The sequence below is a fragment of the Protopterus annectens genome, chromosome 1.part1 (genome assembly GCF_019279795.1).
Source record: "Protopterus annectens isolate FY-2018-M chromosome 1.part1, PAN1.0, whole genome shotgun sequence".
Lineage (NCBI taxonomy): Eukaryota > Metazoa > Chordata > Ceratodontiformes > Protopteridae > Protopterus > Protopterus annectens.
The window spans coordinates 816,891,776-816,915,254 of record NC_056726.1 but is presented as its reverse complement, the minus strand read 5'-3'; the positions used below and the strand labels follow the sequence as shown (position 1 = coordinate 816,915,254).

General features: G+C 44.5%; 1 protein-coding gene across 1 annotated transcript in view; it reads right to left on the bottom strand.

Moving 5' to 3' along the window:
• The window catches only part of TLN1 (talin 1), a 3,443,760-nt gene that overhangs the window by 127,965 nt on the left and 3,292,316 nt on the right, over nt 1-23,479 (bottom strand). Inside the window, exons 60-61 of the mRNA XM_044078439.1 lie at nt 13,455-13,517; nt 12,169-12,351 (exon numbers count right to left, since the gene is read on the bottom strand). Of these exons, the coding sequence (XP_043934374.1) occupies nt 12,169-12,351; nt 13,455-13,517 (246 nt within the window). The remainder of the gene's footprint in view (nt 1-12,168; nt 12,352-13,454; nt 13,518-23,479) is intronic.

The window sequence follows — 23,479 nt, the reverse complement described above, 5'->3', positions numbered from 1 at the left end:
GCAGTGCACCTTCATGCCCATTATAATTCCTGAAAAAACCTTGACTTCAGCTCTTAGCTCTTTCCAGCTTCTCTTCATTAAAACTGCTGTCTGCACTGCGACCACATCTGACATGAATCCCAATTCACTGATTCTAAGTTCTGTGAGAAACTTTTGATTATCACTCCCATAGCGGTCAGGGCTTTTCCCTGCTCTCCCATGGTCTTGAAGTGTCTGCTGACTTCCTCAATAAAGAGAAGAGGACCAGCAAAAGGATACACAATGCCTCTATATCCTCAGCAGAGTCAGTAAAAACTGGAGACAAGCATGACAACAAGTGTTACTCCATCTGGAACTATCACTTGTGTTCTAAATTACCTGTCTCATGTGGCTCATCAGTGACAGGGCACAGCAGCCTGGATTTTGACACTTTTCTTGAGGGTCCTGTTTAGTAGGCCCTTGGTAACAGGTCATTTGGTCTGTAGTGTCCCTCTGAACAAATGACATGGCAGCCAGACAATTCTGTGACTAAAGACCTTGAGTTAAGACAAAGCAGCACTTTCCTCTCCTATCCACAGCCCTGGAGTCCTTGCCTGGTAGATCGACAGCTGGCCTTGATGGGTGGGAGCCTACTTTATGTTGGGCATCTCTCACCAGACAGTCCAGTCTTGTGAAGAACTAAAAATCTTATACAACTTCCTGGGTACCAGGGTCATCATATCAAGATAATCCCAAGCCACCCTAGTGACAACCCTAATATCTACCAAGTAGACTATCCAGAAGGTTTGAGGATTTTAACTACAAGCCTCTTGCAGCCTTTTCTGGGGAAAGGGGGTGTAGTCAATTAGGACTTTCTTTTCATATAAGTGATGGAGTTCCATGAATTTAGGCTTCTCAGGGAGGTGATACTGGGGTAACTGGCACTTCAACACTGTCTAAATCCGAAGTAAGGAGACTTCTCAGGACATTTCAAATGCTTAGTTTTGGCAAAGGCCTTTCTGTAGTGGCTGTCACTGGATGTGATAAAGGTGCTCAAGCTGCTACTTGAACTTTGGTGTCACCTGTGGCACAGTCAAGACTTTATCCCTCTAAGCCACAGAGCTGGCAACACTTTACCCCCCTGTCATCCCCTAAAGGGCCCATCTCTATACCAGAAGAATGCAAAGTTCCTGTAATCACAGCTGCACAGCTAAAAAACACACTATCCATGGGACCTGACGACATCCCAGGCTGTGTTCTACATGAACTACAGAAAGAACTGGCACCCTACCTAAGTACCATGTTCAGTCGTAGCCTCACCTCAAGCTATGTGCCCACTGAATGGCGCACAGCGACAGTTATCCCACTCCACAAAGGGGGAGCCACCACAGACCCCAGAAACTACCGCCCCATAAGCCTAACGAGCCTGGTCTGCAAGGCTATGGAACGTATCATCATGGAACTTATAAACAATGACATTGGTAATCTCCAAACTCAGGACCCCACCCAGTTCAGGTTTATAAAAGGCAGATCATATCTCCTAAACCTGAGAGACTTCTTTGAAGCAGTCACCAAAGCCGTAGATGAGGGTAAGGTGGTTCACACAGCCTAACTAGATCTTGCCAAGGCTTTCGACACCATCCCCCACTCTGGAACTATAGATAAACTCACTAAACTAGGTATAAATCCCTATGTCATAAGATGGGTTGCCAACTGGCTCACTGACAGAACCCACACTGTGAAAGTAGCAGACTCCAAATCCAACTTCAGACCAGTGACAAGTGGAGTACCACAGGGTTCAGTCCTGGATCCTCTCTGGTTTGGTATCTACTTCTCTGAAGTACAGGCCAACACAGGTGGTCTTTGGCTAATGAAGTCCACAGATGAATGCAAACTAGGAACCATAATCAAAACTCCAAAAGATGTATACATCCTACAAAAGGGCCTCGCTGAGACACATGCCTGGTGTCAAAGTCATGGCCTCAAGCTCAATGCCAAAAAGTGCATCGTCATCCCTTTTGGTAAAAACTCAGTACCCATGAACTACCACATAGGCAGTAGTCTACTTAACACTGAAAGTGTGATAAGAGACCTTGGGACACAGGTGGACAGTAGTCTCTCCTTTGATAATCACATCGCCACAGTAGTCAGGAAATCCTTCTACGTGGCACACCTCATCACAAAAGGTTTCTCATCCAGGAAAAGAGAGGTCATTGTTCCCCTCTGCTCGTCACTCATTAGACCCATTATACAGTACAATGCCCCTTTTGGTATGTACCTCAACAAGACATCTACAACAACTGGAAAGGCCACAGAAATACCTCACAAAGAGGATTACCAGCCTCAAACAGATACCCTATGCAGGAAAAACAGTCAACAACCAACGGACCAAGGGTAGAAAACTTCCACTCGTTTAATAAGTAAACACAAACACAGTGTTCCTTGAATTGATATTAAAACAGTATTAAAAAGAAACTCAAATACGTTAAGCGCTTTTCGTTCGGGTTTTACCCGAACTTCTTCAGACAATCCACGTAAAACTTAAAATCAGTTTAAATACTTCCTCCTTTAGGTTAACCAATCAAGCTGACAGCCTATTTTCCCTAGTTAGTACAAACTCGGTTTAAAGCAAAATCGCTGCCAATTCGTTGGTAATAGGTATTAAGTATCCCCTTCAAATAATTCAGCGACTGCAGGGTAAAGGTCGCTGACGTCAGGGTACACTTCCCGTACGTATCCATGCTCCTGGACTCCTTGTTAGGAGGATGGATAGAAGTAGATGCCTCTGCCACATCTTGCTGGGTGGCAGACGCCACCACCATAGCATCAACCGGAACTCCCTTGGTTAGAAACTCCTTGCCAGGGGGGTGCGGATAAAAACTTGTTGGGGCGAGAAGGAACTGGCTCCACAGAATCAGTGTGTTCCCACACCCTTTGACAAATAAGGTCCAGTAACTTATCGAAGGGTGGAGACACCCAGGAGGCAGAGGGTTGGGCTCCGAAGGCCTTGAGGAAGACCGACTCCTCCACGGAAGGGGTTTTGGATGGCCAGTTGCCTCTCTGTCTCAAGATCTCCAGGATATCGGAGAACGAGACATCGTCAGAGGACGACTTAGGGGACCCCTCCGCATCATCGAGGTTGGTGTCCGAGGTGACAGACTCATCTGGGGAGTCTATGTGCTTCCTCTTGCACAATTTTTTCCTGGGGGGCTCCTCAGGCACGAACTCTGAAGGCTCCTCGGAAAACAGGGGACCACACAAGGTGGAATCCTCAGGCCTAGGAGCCACGCTGTCCGAAGACAGGGGGGCACCAGAAGCTCTACCCGCCGTGTCTAGGGAAGGAGTCGCAGATTCAGGTGAAGTCACTAGAGACTTGGCCAGCGCGCTCCGCATAGCCTCGAAGGCGGGCCCACCAGAATCTGAGGAGAGGCCCGTCCCCGAGACCATGACCGGTGTCGGGGTTCCCCTAGCCGAGGTGCCAAGAGGGAGACTCGGGGCTGAAACCAGAAAGCCCGACGAATCCCCCCTCGGGCCCGGCTGAGGACACCCGAGAACCAAAACCTCTGGAAGGCACAGAAAGGGTTGGAGCTGAAGACGGTGCCGACAGACTAGCAGTGGGTCTCGGGACCGACTCAAGGACTTCACCCGACTCTACGAACTCAGACTCCGATGACACCAAGGTTGTCGGAGGAGAAAGAAACGGTATCGAAGGGGCTGGCTCCGGGGCCGACTGGACTGGAGCCGAAAATAATTTGGATAAGACAGGTGACTGGAGGAGCCTCTGGACCACCCTATCTACATCCGAATCTGAAAGCCTGGAGGACCTGGAGGAAACAGAAGGGGGCCGAGAGACTTTTTCTATCGGCTCCGAGACAAGGCTAGGAGGCCGGCTCCGAATCGGCTCCAAAAGGATCGGGGCCGAAGCAGACTTGACCAGAACCGAGACCCCTTTTGGCGCCAACGGTTCAGGAGCCGACGAAACCGACCCCAGAGCAGAAACACTCTCCAACGGCTCCGAGACCAATGGAGCCGACGAAGGAGACCCCGATTTAGACCCTCTATCCTGCGGCTCCGAAATCAGTGGAGCCGAGGAAGGGGACAGAGTACCTGATCTCTCATCCCGAGACTCCAAAAACAGTGGAGCCGAGGAGGGAGACCCAGCTGTAGATCCTCTATCCTTCGGCTCTGAGGCCAGTGGAGCTGAGGAAGGGGACACAGATTTAGCCCTTTTTGCAGGCGGCTCCGACGGACTTGTCGGAGCCAAAGACTTCTTTTGCTTCGATTTCGAAGAGGGAGAAGAAGCCAAAGCTTCCTCGAAGGCTGGTTTGATGAGACACTTCAGGATAGGTTTATTTTTTCTTTCGTGTAGGACACGAGAGGAGAAAGCATGGCAAACACTTGCAAGACTCTTGCAAGTGTTTAGCCCCTAAACAATAAACACAGATGGCATAGCCATCTGTCAACGACATCTTATAATTGCATTTCGAACATTTTTTAAAGCCTGATGGCTTATGTTCCTTTTCTTTGCCAGACATACTTACTGTAACACACTCAAAACACACAAGGGGGGAAGAGCTCTAACTTAAACGCTCTACAAGAGATGGGGCAAAGGCCCTCTAACTCAAACGGGCCTAGCCCGCCAAACAGAAGGGATTACCACAACAATTCAAAAAGACAAACACAGTCAATCACTATTGAACTAACAACCAGATAGCTATTAAAATAGCTGTTTGAGTATAAATTCTAAAGTTAACTGCCAAAAAGCGACCAAAAGGCCAAAAAAGAAGGGTACTTAGCAAGTCGAGACCATGTCGCTACTCTAGGAGCGGCAAACGAGATCTGGGGGTTTGGGCATGGTGCATCCTGGGATAAGGGGGTTGGCCCAGCTAATGAGAGACTTCGTGCTAGTGTATCGGCAGAGTCGGGAGCCCATCAGTTATGAATGTAGGCGAGATAGGATCGCATTACATCTGTTGTTTATTAAAAGGGGGGAGGGAGTTATGTACTTACCATAGCATTCCATGTGTTTGCCCATCTCAACCTTTATTCTCACTGATGGGGTCGAATCCGATCTGTCAGATCCATCTCGGCCTTTTTCAAAAGCTTGAGGCCCTCAGCAAAGCTCATGGGCATTCTCCCTTACCATAATGCAACTCCCTAACTTCCCCAGATCTTGTTTGCCCCTGACAAGTCAAATAGAGGCAATTGCTTCCACAGATTAACAGACAAACTGTCTCTGAGACTATAGAGTCCTATAATAACTAATTAGTGCTACTCAGTCTCTCAGGAGTATAGGCTGAGGGTATGGAGGGTGGGTTGTGCGAATAAAGGTCAAGACAGACAACACACACGGAACGTTATCTTAAGTACATAATTTCTTTATGCGATGTTGTCAATCTTGCCTTTATTCTCACTGATGGGACCCCATCCCAAGCAACCTGCTTCTAGGGTGGCTCATGGGAGAATATGCCTCAGAACCAAAGGATGCTCTGCTCCTAGAGGCCAAATCCACTTTGCAATGAGTAATAAAGGTATGAGGTTTTGCCCATGTTGCTGCAGCAGAGATATCGCCCAAAGGTAACCTAGCTTGAAAGGCTGCAAAAGTAGCTACCAGCCTGGTGGAATGATCTTTAACAGGGGTAGAGTGAGTTTTGTTCTTAAGAGTTGTAAATGAAGGTTATACATTGTGAAGTCCATTTCGACAAGGTAATTTTGGCAGACCTTTTCTAACATCATAGAAAGAAATATATAACTGATCAGATCTGAATTCCGAAGTTCTGTCTAAGTAATAATGTAATTGTCTATGAAGATCCAGAAGATGCAATGAATATTCCCCTTTATTTTGGAAGTTTGGAAAAAAAAAAAAAAAAAAGGGTAAGCTCAATAGATTGATTGAGGCTACTTTCTGACACAATTCTGAGTAGGAAAGAAGGGCTGGTGCATAAAGAAACTCGGTCCTCATGAAAAACTAAACAAGGTGGCTTGGCAGATAAAGCTTGTAATTCTGAAACTCTCCTTGCTGAAGTAACGGCCACTAAGAAAAATTTTCCGGGAAAGGTATTTCAGTTCACATGTAACAGATGGTTTGAAAGGAGGATAAACAATGTTAGACGATACAAAATTCAGATCCCATGATGGTGACTGTTTTTTGTACTGGGGTCTTATCACTGTAGTTCCTTTTAAGAATGCTTTACAAAGTCTGTTTGATGTGACTCCAGATCCATTTTCTCCTGTAATTGCTGCTAACTGTACTCTAATATTGGTTGCGGCAGCACAGTCATTAAAAAGTTTCGCCAGAAATTCTAGAATAGAATGTATGGGTGCAGTAAAAGGATCTATCTGATTACTGTTGCCCCATGAAATGAACCTTTTCCATTTACCGCTGTACAACTTGCGTGTAGTTAACTTATGGGAAAATAAGATGCGTTGAACTGGAGACGAAAGGAGAGGAAACCTGGCAATGAGGGGAACTGGAGCAGCCAAGTTGTTTAAGACTGTCCAGACTGGGATGAACCATTGCTGATGGGTGAGTCAGAAGGTCCACAGCAGGGTCCAGAATCCATGGTTTGTCCTGTACATGTGGCTGAAGAAAAGGAAAACAGATTTGTCAAGGCCAATAGGGGCAATCAGGATTATTGTCATCTTCAACAAACTTGCTTTCTGCAAAAGTTTGGGAATTAAGAGAAATTGGTGGAAAGGCATAAAAAAGTCCTGAGGGCCAATCGTGAGCAACTGCATCCCTGGGTGACTGGGGGATCAGGGCAAACTAATTGCTGCATTTGGCATTGGTGGGCGATACAGAGAGATCGCAGCAAGGCTGGCCTCATTTCTGGAAGATGTTTTCTGCAACATTTTGACTGAGAGACCACTTATGAGGTAATAATATGGCTCTGCTCAATTTGTCTGCCATTACATTGGATTTCCCTGGAATGTGCATTGCTATCAGAAAGCTGTTGCCCATTGCCACACCCTTAGGGCTTCTCGACAAAGGGGGGAAAGACCTGGTTCCCCTGTTTGTTTATATACCACAGACATGTTGTCAGACTGGATTGCTACTGTGCCCAGAGGGAGAAAGTCTTAAAATGCTTGCAATGCCAAAAGCATCCCCTTCATCTCTAGGATTTTTATGTACAAATGAGCTTCATGTTGAAACCAGATACCTTGAACTATCTTCCCCAGGTAAAGCCCTCCCACCTTATCTGGGAAGCGTCTGTGGTCAACATGGCTTGGAGATGGGGAAGAACAGACAGCCCTGAGCTACTATGGGAGAATGAAGCCACCAGTAAAGATCCTTTCTGCATGAATCTATTATCAATATCTTGTGCGTCACTGGGAGTTCTACAATTGACCACTGTGCTGCAAATAACCATTGAAGAATTCTCATTTGGAAACAAGCCAAAGGAATGAGGACAATTGAGGCGACCATCTTGCTTAGCATGTAGAGAACTAGTTTGGCCGTGGCTCATTTCTTTCTCATCAATAATCTTAAATAATGTCGAAAGTCGTCCACTCGGTCTTGTAGTAGTTCCTCTATCATTTTTGTTGCGTCTAATTCTGCTGCTATGAAGACCAAGTTCTGACAGGTTCCCTATTACACTGTCGCAGACGCAGGTTGTCAAATGCGTCTTTCTCGAACTGTAAAGCACAAAAAGGCAAAATAGCGAAGCGGCTTTTCAGCGAATTCTTTCCCTGGGAAAGAATTAATTTGGCTGGTTTCGCTACTTTGCCTTTTCGGCACTGTAGTGCGATCTCGGAGTTGCTATAGTTAAAGTAGGGGGGTGTGGGGGGCACCAGGCCCCACATTAAGTAATGTTTTACTCTTTTATTTTTTGTTTTGGAACAGCGACTGTTTTCCATTGGAAAATAATCGCTGTTCTGAAGTTTCAACATTGTAAGCTTTCGCTTACATGGGGCCGATTATCTGTCGTTCGCTCTTCTGAGCGTGCAATATGATAATACAGACCCGTTCTGACATGGTTCTAGAGCAGATTTTTCATAATTTATGGTAATTCCTAAGGAGGAACAAAGTTTTAGAGTGTAATCCTGGGCCTGTAGCAGAAGATGCCTGGTTGGGGTGGTTATGAGCCCATTGTCCAAGTATGGAAACACCCGGAATCCTTGGAGTCTCAAGTGAGCCGCTACTACTGCCATGCATTTGGTGAGCACTCTGGGGACTGTAGTGAGACCAAATGGTACAGCCCAAAACTGGAAGTGGCTGGTTCCTAGCCAGAAGAGCAAGTGGCTTCTGGACTGCCTTTCCATTCGTATGTGGTAGTATGAATCCTGAAGGTCTATAGAGCACATCCAATTGTCTCTTTCCAGGAATGGAAGTATAGACTGCACTGTTACCATTCGGAACTTGGTCTTTTTTCACAGATTTGTTCAGATTGCTGAGATCCAATATGGGTCTACAGTCCCTGGTTTTCTTTGGAACTAAAAAGAATCTTGAGGAAGGTTCCAGATCCTCTCTGGTCTGTAGGGACTTCTTGGGTGACTCTTTCTTAGCAACTTTTGAATTTCTAAGGTTGCTTGTTCCTCACTGGGTGGAACGTCTGGAACGGATTTGTTTGTGGGAGTGAGGAAAGAGAAGGGAATAATATATCCTCTGTATATTACATCCTGCATCTGTCATTTATGTTTTGACAAGTTTCACAGTGCAGAGAATCTTCCTCTGACTGCCTCCAGAGGCAAGCCATCAGGCACCCCTTCAGGAGTGCTGAAAAGGCCTATCAAAGAAAGATTCTCTGGAGCCCTGATACTGCGGGCCTCCCCTGCCATGAGGGCAGCGACTTCCATTATTGTTCCCACCTCTGTCACTAGGAGAACTCTCACTGTGTGTCCTGGAAAGACCTTTGTGATTTTCTGAACCACATCTTCCCACTACCTCTCTGTCCTTTGGGAAAGGGTCTGGTAGGTGTGGAAAAACGTACTCGAATGGCAGACAAGAGCTTGCCTTCCTGTTCACACCTGGACAGCATTTCTTTAACTTTAGGCCCAAAAAGAGAAGGGCCATTAAAAGGGGCATTAATGAAGGAAGACTTGAAGAGTTCCAGAAAATCACTAAGTCGCATCCAGGCCTGCCTCCTGAGAGAGATACCTGAACCCACAGCACTACTCATTCCATCTGCTACGAGTCTCATGGAAGAGTTTATGACTGAACTGAGGGTGGCAAGCTGAGCAGTGACTATCTGCAGCAGTGCCAGCTACAGCTCCTTGAAGGGAGTCTGAAAGTTCCTTCAACAGGTTCCTATGTAAAGTGGGTCAAGTAATTCAGAAACCGTAATGTAATCAAGTAATTCAGAAACCGTAATGTAATCAAGTAATTCAGAGACTGTAATGTAATCTGGTAAAGTCGGTTGAGTAATTCAGAGACCGTAAGGCAAAGGTTGCTGACAAAAAGACGTGCTTTCCATACCTATCCATGACCCTGGAATCCTTATTTGGAGGATGGCTAGAAGAAATGGTCTCAAAGTTCCTTCTTAGTTGCCACCGCCACGACCATAGCATCAACTGCTACACCTTTAAGAATCACTTGTCCTTGGGGCAGTGATGTACTTATTTGGCCTCCTAGGAGTTGGTTCTATTGAATCTTGGGTCTCCCAAGCCTTCCTAGAGATTAACTCAATAAGCTCATTCGAAGGAGGGGTCACCCAAAAGGTTGAGGGGTGACACCCAAAACCCATCAGGCATACTGACTCCTCAGCTGAAGGGGATGTGAACTGCCAGTTACCTCTCTGCTTTAAAATTTCCAGCATGTCTCCAAGAGGGACCCTTCTGCCTCATCGAGGTCATTATCTGATGTGAAGGATTCCTCTGTGGAGTCGAGATGCTTCCTCTTGCAGGTCCTCTTCCAAGGGAACTCCTCAGTGGGGTAGTTTGGGGAGGTTTCAGAAAGAAGGGGGGGGGTCTCCTGATGGATGTCCTGAAGCCTGGGGTCTCTGCGGTCCTGTGGAGAGGGTATGTGAGAAGACAAAGGCACCTGAGCAGAACTGGGAGAAAGATCTGAGGTACACTGTGTCTTAGACTGAGATGTAGTCAAAACCCTCCTCATGACCTCAAAAGCAGTCTGCCACTGCTCCAAAGAATACCCTGGTCCAACAAGAGAGTTGTCAGGGCTGGAGGAATCTCCGTGGCAGGAGATGGAAGCTCAGAGGCAAAGGTAGGAGCCGAACTCATCTGCACCGAAACCCCCAAATGCAGGGTTGGATCTGTAGAGATCTGAACCTGTTCAGCAGACCTGACCGGAGAGCGTCAGCTCCTAGAGGTCTCTTGCTCTGACTGAGCAGAAATGCTTGGGTCCGATATTGGGTCAGAGGAACCTATGGGTCTCTGATACGAATCAGACAAGTTGGACATCAGAATCTTCCAGCTTCGAAACCAGGGGACGGATCACAGAATGAGTAGGAGCTGAAGGGGAGGACTGTGTCTGATTGGACTCCTTTGGGTTCAGATCTAATAAAAGCTTGGCCAAGGTTGGTGTCTTTAGCAGCCTCTGCACTACCCTATCCACATCTTCATCGGATAAACTCCTGGTAGACAGAGTAGAAAAGGTTGGAGATAGGGAGCCAAAAATTTATCGGCTTCAACAAAGGAGAATGGCTATCTGAATTCAGTGGGATCCGAAGAGGTCGGCGCAGAGGGTTCCAGCTGCTCCGACAAACTCTTGGATCCAGTAGCAACTGTCTGCTCCGAAGGTTCTGTTGGAGCAGAGAGCCTAGGGCTTTTTGCTTTGGCTCCAAGGAACACTTAGGCGCTGAACAGGAACATTTCAGTGACTTTCAGACTTTGGTGATTGATCAGATTTGGAGGACTCTGTAGAAATAGCCTCAGAGAAAGGGGTTTTAGAAATCCCTTCAGAATAAGTTTATTTTTGCGCTCCAATACAGCCTGGTGGTTAAAACCATGGCATATGGAGCAAGACTCTTGGAGATGAAAAGGTCCCAAGCAATATACATAAAAAATGTGTGAATCACTTAGGGGCATGTTCTTTCCACATTGCTCACATTTCTTAAAACCAAGAGGTTTTCCTTCTAGCTTTTGCGACATATTTTTATATTTAATAAAAAACAAAAGTTAGTAATTTAATCTAAAACAACACATGCACGCACACACACTTGGACAGACAGTCACGCCAGGAAAAAAAAGTCCTCCAACTTAAATAGACTGTGAAAGAGACAGCAGGGTACAAAGAGACAGCAGGGTACAAAAAGTTTTTTTTTAAATAGAAACCATCCTCTAACTTAAATGGAGATAAAGGGAAAGGAAAAAAGGCATAAACGCCCTCTACCTTAAACGGATGTGAACAAATGTCCTCTTACTTAAATGGGCATTAAGGAGAAACAAGGGGAATCAACACTCACTCTTTAGAACAATTACAAATGGGTAAGGATATATAAAAAAAGAGTAGAAAAATACAATATATTAATAAGACACAAAAGCTTAAATCTAAAATAAAGAAAGCACTTAGCCCGGAGCTTGCTGTAGGAACCATGTATTTCACAGAGCAGCAAATGAGATATGGGGAAGTTAGGGAGGTGGATTATGGGCAAGGGAGAATACCCATGAGCTTTGCTGAGGGCCTTGAGCTTTTGAAAAAGGCCGAGATGTATCCAATGGATCGGATCCGAACACATCAGTGAGAATAAAGGCGAGAATTGACAACATCACATCAAAAGGTATTTCTAATTTATCTTGTTGGCTGTCCATCTCAAAACATACAATTTAAATATCAGACAAAAAAAAAAAAAAGCTAAGTACCAGCTCCGCCAAGCATTATTTTGTGCCACACAGATTACCTAAATTCCAAAAAAAAAAAAAAAGGTTTCCGGGTCCTTCTTATTATGAATTTTAAAGGAAAAAAATGCTTCAGTTTAGCTGAGAAATTGGGTTTACAGGAAGGGGCTGACAATACCATCAAAACCAAAACAAAAGGACTGCTAAAAGGATTAACTTCACTCAACCATATAACATGGAAACACCCTGATTCAAGACCTAAAACACTGACTAACATGCACCAAATTCATGCAGTCGGGGGTGTGGAGTCTCAGGAGAAGATGCACTGTCCAACACTTCAAGGATGACTTCTGCAGTAGCACCAGTGAAACCCAAGAATGCTGGGATTGACAATGGACATTACCTGGATCCAATTACTATAAAAAATAGCTAATACAACTTGCACATTAAAATCTGTAATTTAGTAAAAAGGTTTACCTGTAACCGTTTCATGGCCTCAGAATCCTGATCTGCTTTCACTTTACATGCTACCAACAACTGGGCAGTGGAAGCTGCAACCTGCTTCGCTGATGAAATGAGTTTCTCTTCACTTGCATGACCCTGGACTGCTGCATTAGCTGCTTCACAAAGGTTATTGGTTGCTGCTGCAACCATACGAGCCTAAATGGCAGAGATGTGTAAAATATAATGTAATCATTTTTCAATAATTAATAACAAAAGCATATTAAGGAAATATCTAGTAAAACCAATTTCCACTAATTTATAAAAGCATACTACTGAAATTCATGTCTCTTGATCAGTGCATTTCATTAAAAACAGTTCATGCATGTGTGGGCAGGCAAGATAACTACCATCAAACGCACACTCTACTAAGCATCAGTTTAAGCATGGGTTGATGTGCTTTGGAATAATGAGTGACAGATTTTCCCCCAGATATGTTCATTAATTGCATAAAGTGCACTCACTGTTCTGTGCAAACCACTTTCAGCAATAACTGGAGACAAGGCAAAGGCTGCATGCACAGAAAATTTTGAGTAACGTATCAACCTAAACTACTGAATACAGTGGCCCTGCGACAAAGCACAAATATGTAAAAAATCTCAGCTGGTCTTGCAAGTCTTTCTTTGAAAATACTTTGAACTTCAGATGAAACAGCTGGACTATGGTAACAGTAGTGACAAGATGACAACATTCTTTTTTTTTCAATAATCATTTTTATTGTTTTGCCTTGCCAAAAGATGACAACATTCTAAATGTTGTGGAAAGAAATTGCAGGACCACCTCAGTTGGCTAGGACAATAAAACAACCGAAGTACAAAAATATAACCCAAAATAATATTATTGAGACAGGGAAAAATCTGTTAAGAATGTCAATGTGGGAGAGACTATTCTTTTTGGACCCTACAGGATCTTTTCCTTAAGTCAACATTCACATATGATAACCTTTCTAAGTGATTACATATTTTCTGCTTCCCACTCAATAATACCAAGGATGAAGGAACGCAAATAAACTTGGACTACGATACTGTATGATGCTGGTCTTCACAGAAGACACTTAGGCATAAAGTGGTTAATTGCCTAAGTAGCTCATAAAGCAAGTAGACACTACTAAGGTTGATTCAAAAGACATATCTTAAATCTCTGACCCTATGCTTTTAATATTAACGTAAACCACACACTCCCCCACACAAACATTCCAAAAATCACTGTGAATTAACTGTCAACTTAATTTCTAGCATATCCATAATAACTTCACCACTTACTGCTGAAATGAGACCCTGGGACCATTGTCCGTCATCCACTGCATTGGCTGGGATTGCACCAACCTGAAAAAGAGGAGAGAAAGAATTAGTGACATGTATTTTTACATCTAAACTCAAGTCTGGTTATCACGTTTGTCTCAGTGTTTCACAGTTTACAGCAAAACAGAGTCTCAATATCCACTGACCAAAAGAACGTCTTTAAACTTTTGGCTGGAGCACAAACTGGGGCAGTTTTCTGTACTGACAAGGGCCTGAGAACTAGAAAGGACACCTTTCTTAGTCACCATGCAATGAAGATAAGTAGGTTTAGTCTTTCTCCCTGCACTTTGCGAAGATGACCTCAGAAATCATTAAGAATGGCAGAAAGACGCACAGGAATCATTCTCAACACAGAATGCCAAGTTAAAACTACTCAATGCCCCACAGCAGGGAACTGGAGAAAGGAAGAGTAGTTCTGAATGGAAAAAAGGAGTCTTACGATAGCTCCACTTATGGAGCATCCAATTCAAACATATCACTTGTGATGGCACGATGGAATAAAGGCACATTCTTAGCAGTTCACTTCTTGGTGAATGGAGAGTGATGCCTCTGTCTAATCCCAAAAAACAATCTTTCTGCACAAGGGTGGGGTGGACTATCCACCCCACATTGTTTAGATGCACAGGAAAGACTAGCTGAATAAAGCCCAGCTGTCCCTCTAAAATCCTTAAGAATGGGTGGACCTGATCTGATGAAGGGTATTTACTTGGGTGACTGGGAGAACCATATCCCTTAACTCAATGAACCCAGAGCAATGACAGGCTAATACCCTTAATTCTTGAAGTCTTTGATTCAAGAAAGTCACCTTACTTCCCAAAAGGGTCTTCTCCTAAATCTTGTACTGAAAACAGTCCTTGTATAATCTGCAATATTTCCTAAATTATGACAGTCACAAAAATGTAAATTATAAAAGTTCTTTAGATGATGGGATATGCATTTGTTTTACTTTCAAACACCCATCTGATGATAATGACTTTATATGCAGATTTACGACTAATATGGCCAAAGTGTTAGACCTCGAAGTGTACAGCTTTCCCATGCTGAGACATGACTGGGTAACGCGCAGCCATTTTTTGAGGCACTGAACAAAAAGTGCACCACCTAACACAGGCTCTCAACTTAAATGCCTTCTTAGGGCCATTTTATGGGGGACAGCTATCTATTAGCAGTACAAGCAGGCACTGTAAGTGCCAGTGTAAGACAAGTAAACCTTAAAGTGGTTAAGAGAACGATTCCATAGGCAGAATGACTGAGACCTTAGAGATCACATACATTCTACAAGAGCATGAGAAAGTCTGCTCCAGAGGCACAGCTTTTTCTCCTCCAACTCTGACATCTGCAATCTTTGCATTCCAAACTGTGGTTGACCTCTGAAGGTTGACAGCAGAAATCTCAAACCTCCAATGCCTCAGTATATTTGTCTGCTGTATCAGAAACAATCACCAGTTTCCAGGCATCTACAAAGGGCCGGCTTAAGGTATCTGCCATTAGAGACCCTTCTCCTTCCTTAGAAATACCTACTTTTATACAGAAGCATATGGGCCCTGGCCAGGAAATGATTTGTTCTATGATGCAGAAAAACTAAAATGACTGATCCTCTGACACTCTCTCTCTCCTGTGTGTCTGATGTTTGGTCATAGGTCATGCAATTCACTGACATCTCATAACAAGATGCCTTTTTTCAATGCGAAGACCACATGGCACCACAGAAAAAGGGTGCGTGTTCCTTTGTCCAACATGGAATGTCTCATCTTCCTCTGTCATGGCTTCTAATTCTTAAATAACAGGCTCTTATCCCAAGTGATCTTTTAACTCAGATATTCAAGAAGAAGATCTCCTGTATTCCACACTGCTGTTATTTCCCTGGGAGAGGAAACAAATGAATAACCCTTGATTTCAAGTGGTCCCCCAAAGATCTCTCTTTTGGGGACACACTCAACTTAATGTGGGAATATTTAAGTGGGGAGCCAAAGAGCTTGCAGACTTCTATTACAGGTCCACTGAGATTTTGAAATCAAGGAATGCTAAGCCTAAAATCATCCTTCTTATTTCAGGAATCTGAGAAACAATCTCAAGCCAGACTCCTTGCTATCTGCAACTTTGAAACCAAACAGATTTTAGAGTGTAGGACAAACGTAATTACTTCTACAAAAAGCTGACAGCAGACCTCACATTTGTGTCACTGGATACAGCTAGAAGACCTAGATTCATAACAGCAGGTAACAAGCGCTCCAATGATAAAGTGAGCCACATTCTTGACAGTTCTACCCAATCCTTTAGCCCTCCTTCCTCTTTATTAAGGGAACACTTTCACAATTCACAAATGTGGTTAAGCTGATCACTGTTGGGAGTTCATTATCTCAGATTACAAAACAGATCCAGACCCCTTTACCCATTTTATATCGGCTCAAGCTAAATATTCTGGTAGTAAAAAAGTATTAACCCTTAAATTACTTTACCCCTTACTCTTACTGGACGTCTTCATTGTCACCTCGGACAAGAAAGACACTTACCTGCATATTCTCATATGTAAGCAGCACAGAAAGTTCCCGAGGTCTACTACAAAGAGAACATTTCTGCCATTTGCGCTGCTCATTTGTTCACAGAATGCTTGAGGTTATTGTATGGCTACCTCAGTTTAAAATGCACACACTTACTGCTATGTGGATGACTGCTGCAAACCACCTCCCAAGATGAGCTGTCAAAAGCCTAGGAATTTAGAAATTTCACAAAATTTTCCAGAAATGCAGTGCATTTTTCTTACAAAGCTCATTTGATATCTGTTCATATTACAACTCAGTCAAGGTGTATTTTTCAGTTGTCTCAGCTTGTCTGTTTCAGTGTCTTTTGGATTAATCCCTCTCGTCAGAAGGTTTTACAAGGAGAGTCATCATTTGTGGCCCCAGGGAAGCCAGTGTCACCTGGGACCTTAGCTTTGTATTAGAGAAACTAGCTCAATTTCCTTTGAACCAAAGAGTTAAGTATCAAACTCCTACCCTGCAAAACACTCTGAAAAAGAAAACAAAACTCTATAGACCTTAATGTGTAGACAGCATTGCAGAATATTCCAAAGGAGCAGGACTGTCCTCAAAACCACACCTTATGTGCAGGGTAGTCTTGCAGTTGGCCTTAAACAAAAGAAATTCAACTCCCAAACTTCTATCCTAAGCCTCAATCAAAACAAGGGAGAAGGTAGATGTCCACATAATACTGAGTTGTCACACTTGACAACTGACGACTTCATAAAGAAGAGTTGGTCTCTCACTCTCTTGTCATGAAACATGGCAAATCAGTGTTCAAACACACATTGAATGGTTGGCTGGTTTAGCAAGGGTTCTTTTTGGAACTAAGTAAAACCTTGAATAAAGCTCTGTTCCATCACTCTACCTACCACAGGCAGCATTTGTCCTAGTTTACTGCGTTCTCAGGCATCTCTCTCATGACTTCATTGTTGAATTCGCTTTCACAGTGACTGTGCAACTACTGTGATCAGCCATGAATACTTACCTATACATTAAAACTTGTGTGTGTGTGTGTGTGTGTGTGTGTGTGTGTGTGTGTGTGTGTGGTAAAAATATCTCTTGCACTGAAATAATGCAGTTCTGAGAAGGTACTGTACATTCTGTAATACACACAAATCCATGGCTACATTTAACTGCATCAATTAAGAAATGGCAGTTCAAAAGCTGGTATTATTCCAGGAGTGCAATGTTTTATCACAACTGCTCAAAATATTCTGTAAAAAAATATGTCCAACAGCTCTGGGTTTGACATGGCCTTGTATGTTAAGCAGAGATCGCCTCGGAGTAGATGATATGCGACAGAGTATAGCTGGAGTTCTTTTAAGGCGGTCAGCGTAGGGCATCTGCTTTAGGCCTGTGATTCTTTTCGTGAGGTATTAATGCGGCCTTTCCAGTTGTTGCAGATGTCTTGAGAGGTACATACAAACGGGGATGATTCCCAAAGCTGAGGAGAGGGGTGGAAGAATTAGTAATCTGTAGCATAAATGGATACAGTGTGATATCTATTTGGAAATGGGCTTCCCCTCTGCCCCTGGGGCAAAGCTGACAAGTAGTTGGACTGTTTTCCTGAAGGGTTTAGTACGGTCCGGATAGTATCAGAGCTGTCTGTGCATGTCTAGTAAGTGCAAAATTATTTCCCCCTTGTTTTGAGGGTTAGGAAAGATGGTGGGTAGATGTATGACCTGGTTGAGAGTCACATTAGATACCACCTTGGGCATAAAGGAGAGATTAGTCCAGTGGGAGAACCTGTCTGCATGGAAAATGATGAAGGGCTCAATGGCCATCAGCCCCTGTAGCTTTGAAACCATTCTGGCTGAGGTGATAGCTAGGAGAAAAGCAGTCTTCCAGAAGAGGTATCTTAGTTCTGCTGAAGCAGCAGGTTTGAAGGGTGGTAAGGTTAGTTTTTCCAAAACATAATTCAGGTCCCAAGTTGGCATGGGTGGCCTTCTGGGAGGTCTGATAATAGAAGCCCCTCTGAGAAATTGTTTAATCAAAGGATGGGATAACAGGGGTTGATTTGTACCAAAATGAGCTGAAATGGCTGAAGCGTGGATTTTAATAGAAGGGAAGGAGAGGCCACTATTAAGTAGGTCCGCTAGATAGTCCAGAATAAGAGTAGAAGGTTGTGAGGTAATGCCCCCTCTGGACTGGCTCCAGGAGCAGAATCTTTTCCATTTTCCTGCGTAAGATTTTCTGGTGCTGGACCTTCTGGCCTCTGTGATAATGTCTATGATCCGTTTGCTTAACAGGTGCCCCTTGTTTGTCTTTAGAGTATTAGCTATGCTGATAGTTTGAGAGTCTGCAAGTCAGGGTGCAGCATTCCCCCTCCCCACCTGAGTGAAGAGGTCTGAGATCAGGGGAAGCTGCCTGGGAGGCTGTAAAGGTCAGGCTGCGCAGTAAGGGGTACCAAAGTTGTCTGGGCCAATCTGGAGCAATATGGACGGCCTTTGGTCTCTCCTCCCTTATTTTGATCAGTACCTTGGGAATAAGAGGCAGAGGAGGGAATGCGTACACAAAGAGGGTGTTCCAGGGGAAGGTCAAGGCATCTACCTTCCACAGTAGGTGGTGATACTCCCTGGTACAGAATTTTTTCAGCTGATGGTTGAGATGCGAAGCAGAGATCCACCTCTGGAGGCCCCCACTCCTGAGTGATTAGGAAAAAGATTTTTCTGTGGAGCTGCCACTCATGGGGCTCCAGTAAGTTTCTGCTCAAGTCGTCTGCCAGGGTGTTGTTGATGCCTGGTAGTTATTGGGCTATTAGGTATAATCCCATGGAAGAGGCAGTCAGTCAGAGGTTCATGGCTAGTATGCACAGAGGGTACGATTGGGTCGCTCCCTGTTTGTTGATGTACTGCATTACTGTGGTGTTGTCTGTTTTGATAAGGAGAATCCCTGGCATAAGATGGGGTTTGAAGAATGTCAGAGCCTTTTGTACTGCCATCATTTCCTTCTGGTTGATGTGTAAGGGAAGGTGCTGAGCATCCCAAAGACCTTGGGTGCACCTGCCTTCTAGGTGAGTGCCCCAAGCAATGTTTGAGGCATCGGTAGTAATGGTCTGCCCGGTTGGGCGCAGGGTGAAGGAAAGACCCTTGTTCTTGACACAGGCCCCTGCCCACCAGAGAAACTCTGCCCTTATAAGGAAATCGGAGGGAGAGAGTTCCCTAGGGGTTTAGTGTGTGGACACCAAAGGTTCTTTAGATACTACTGAAGTTTTCTCATGTGAAGCTTGGCGAGAGGAATTAGAAGGATGCAAGATGCCATGTACCCCAAGGCTTGCAGGAACTTCCTCACAGTAAGGTTACTTCTGGAATCCAGCTGGGTAAAGCAGAGAGGCAGGAACCTCTGCTTTTCTGGGGGTAGGAAGACCATTTGGGAGGCTGTGTCCAGCAGTGCTCCCAAGAAAATGATCTTCCTGGAGGGTGTTTGCTTTGAATTCTTCTCATTGATGGTGTACCCTAAGGAGGTTAGGAGGGTTTTGACAAAGAGGAGGCCTTTGAGAAGCTTTTCTTTGCACTCTGCCTGAATGAGGCAGTCGTCCAGACAAGGATAAACCTGTATATTTTTCTGTCTGCAGAAGGCTATGGCCGGGGCTAAGCATTTGGTGAATACCCTGGGAGCAGTAGATAAGCCAATGGGCAGCACAGAGAACTGAAAGTGTAGTGAACCTTCTCTGAAGTAAAGGAATTTCCTGCAGGATTCCCTTATGGGGATGTGGAGGTAAGGCATCTTTTAGATCTAGGGTAACTAACCAGGCATTTTTGTCAGCATAGGCAGCAGCTGCTGCAAAGTTAGCATTCTGAATTTGGGGACCACCAGGGAGGTGTTCAGCATGGATAGATCCAGGATGGGGCACCAAGTGCCCTCTTTTCTGGGAACAAGGAATAGACTGGAATAAAAGCCTCTGACTGTTTGATCTGGGGGGACAGGTTCTAATGCCCCTTGGGATACAAGAGTTTCAATGCCTCTGCCCACTGATTTGGAGGCAAGTCTGGATACCCTCTTGGACTTGGGAGTTAGTTGAAGGAGAATTTGTATCCCTGAAAAATTATCTTTAAGACCCATTGCTCCTTTGTTACAAAAAGAAAATTTTCTTTGCAGAGGGAAAGCCTTCCTCCTAGTTTTTGGTGAGTGAAAGGAGGGCAGAGGGGGAGAATGAGTCTGTGAGAATTTTTCCATAGCTGGATGGTTTAGAACTTTCTGCCAATGGAGCAGAAGTGGCCCACTGCTTGGTTCTCTGTTGTTCCTGGGATAGGAACCTGGGTGGTCTGTCCCAGTGGGGCTTACCTTGCCCCCTGTCTGCTAGGTGCAGGAATGGACCAGTGTTTTGAGGGGAAATTCCTGCTAAACCTGAGAAGTTGTACCTGAAATAAATCTTTTACCGTTTGCATAGATTCTGCTTTGTCTTCCATCTTTTTAAGCACCTCTTCTGCTTTTACTCCAAACAAGCAGTCCTTATCCAAGGGTGCATCAATTAATTTGGGTTTGACATGATCAGGGAGAGGTTGTTCCCTTCAACCATGCATGTCTCCTAATGACAGATCCTGACACTGCTGCCCTGCTTGAGGCTTCTAGGGCGTCGTATCCACAGTGTAATGAGGGTTTGGCCACTTGACAAGTAGAGTGCAGTAAATCTGCAAACACTTTCAAATTGGCAAAGTCAGGAAAGGTTGAAATCTTTTGCTTTAATAGTTCCAGTGTGTTGTTATTTTAAAATGTGGAACTGACAGCTGAGTGCTCTGACAGCTAAGGTTGTAGAGGTGCATACTTTTTTACTCCATCTGTCTAGAGCTCAGGAATCCTTGTCATAAGGAATAGGATTCTTTGCAGAACTAGCCTTAGCTCCTTTTGGTCCCTGTGTAATTACCTCTGGGTCTGCAGCAGGATTTCTGTACAGGTATTTGTGAGAATCCAGTTCTCTGTAATACCTGTCAGGTTTACTGGGAGCAAGTGGGAGGGCGTCAGGAGCTAAGCTGGATTCATGGAAGACATCATCCACAACCTCTAAGATAGGGGGGATGACTAAGGGTCTGTGCTGGGGCAGGTCTAGAAACTCTCAATCTTTTCTTAGACTGAGGGAAATCCTGGGATTCCCAGTGGAAATGTTCCCTGAGGATGTGAAGGGTTTCCCCAAAGGAAAGATCTTCTGGTGGGGAGGCAGAAGGAATGGATTCCTCTGCATCTGAATCCTCATAAGCAGAGGTTGTTGTTCCTCTTCAAAATCTGAATAATCAGACTCCTCAGAATCCTGTTCTGTCAGTATTTCAGGAGAAAGGTCTCTTTTCCTTTTAGAAGTTGTGGCCTGACTACCCCTGATAAGGGAGATAAGATCCTCCGCCATTTTAAGCATTTGAGCTTGGGGTGGTGGTGCAGGAGTAAGATGGTGGCTACAGGTAGATTTCCTAGGAGTGGTCTTGCTTCTAGGCCTAAGAGTATCCTCCGCTATTTTAAGCATTTGAGCTTGGGGTGGTGGTGCAGGAGTAAGATGGTGGCTACAGGTAGATTTCCTAGGAGTGGCCTTGCTTCTAGGCCTAAGAGTATCCATCAGTCTGAAAGAAGCAGTAGTCAGAAGAGAAGACATTTTTTGTCTCGATTCGGTAGTGCGAAAAACCTCCTTGGAAGCTGGTGCCTGCGTTGTGGCTCCAGACCCAACCAAGGCAGAGACAACCAAAGGCTCGGAAGACGAAGAAGATTTCTGCGGCATACCAGACTCCAAAAGGGGTCTCGGTAGAGGCCTGCAAAGTTACTGGATTGGCCATCAGGGGTTGCAAAGGCACTCAACTGAATTCTGGAGAACTGATGACCTGCTTAGCGGTAGAGTCGTCGGAAGGCTTAGCCTTGTGTGGTCTGTCTCTATCTTTATCTTTACATTTTTTCGGAATATCTATGGATTGTTGGCTGATGGATGCCATTTCAGAATGCGAAGACGGAAGACGAAAATGCCTGACTAGAATAAGAGCTCTACGACAAATGGTTCTCGTATTAAAGAGGGCACAGAACCGGCAACGGATGACATCGTGGTCTGGACCTAAACAAGTGACACAGTACGAATGGAAGTCTCTGTGTGGGATTGGCTTTCCATAGGCGACACAATTGTTAACTGTTTCAGACATCGGTTAGTGCAAGGAAAAAAGGATCCCCAAACAGGGTACTTAGCTTTAGACGTTTTCAGCTGTAATTCGAACTCTGGCAGCGACCGACTGGCACACTTGCAAACTACTACTACTACAGGCTCCACAGCAAGAAAGACTGGTTAGGGCAAGAAAAACTGATGTAATGGCATTGGCTGCCTTGCTTTATAGCACTGACGACCTGTCATCAGTCAGCAAGCGACAGCAGCCAACGCAGAAAAACATTGATTCGGGCTGGCCGAGGGCTACCACAGCAGGGATAACAGACAGGTGATGACTGCAACAGTGAAACACGAAGAACATCTGTGCTACCTGATCATAGGCGATTACTAGGCTATTGACCTGGAGATCATTTTAAGTCTAGCCATTTCATCCCAATGTAATACTATGAAAATGCTAGTCAATACCCAAGACTGCATTTAGTGATGACTGTCCATATGTCCAGGAGGGTTGTGGGTGCCATCTCTGGTAAGAATTTATGGTGCCCGATCCACTCGTTCAGGCTTCTCTTGAACAGTGTTGCAGAGGTGCTCTGTTTCAAATTAATTGGTAGTCTGCTTCAAAGACGCGGCAGTCGTTGGGAGATAAATCTATCCCTCCAGCATGTCCTATTTAAGTCACAGGCCATATTTAAGTTCCTGGAATGGGTAGCCCTAGTCCCATTTGATTTACTGATGTGCAGCAAGTTCATTAGGTTTGAGTCTTGGATTGCTCTGTAGGCCAGACATAAGTCTCCCCAAAGAAGTCTATATGACACGAAGTATAGTGAACAGGGACAATAGTTGGTATGTGTAAGACATAATGGAGCCCCTTGATCTTTGTTAGAAACCTCTGATCTCTCCACTTGCTGCAGGTGCTTTGTATGGCACATGCCAAATGGGACATTATACTCCATTATGGGCTGGATTAGCGCTGAGTATAGAGGGTTATAACCTCTTTAGCTCTCAAGGTGATGCCTTTACTAATCAAATGTGCTACATAGAAAGCCTTCCTTACAACAGACGCACGGTGGTCAAAATTAAGGCTGAGCTAACCGGTGACTCCTGCAGTTTTGTCAGCAGGGACACGTCTAAACTGCATACAAATTTTTTAAATTATCTTCTGGTTCCCCTCCAGTTTCAGCACATCATCTGCAACTATAAGACTCAACCTTTTAGATGGACTGCTATTTGTCTTTATCAAGTAAGTTTATGCAAGAATGTGGTGAAGTATCAAGTAAGTTTATGCAAGAATGTGGTGAAGTTATTAATTTAAGATCAACTGGGTATTTAAATACTATTGCTACATATTGCATCTAGTATAGCTCCAGGTCTTTTCAAACGCATCTTACTGAGTA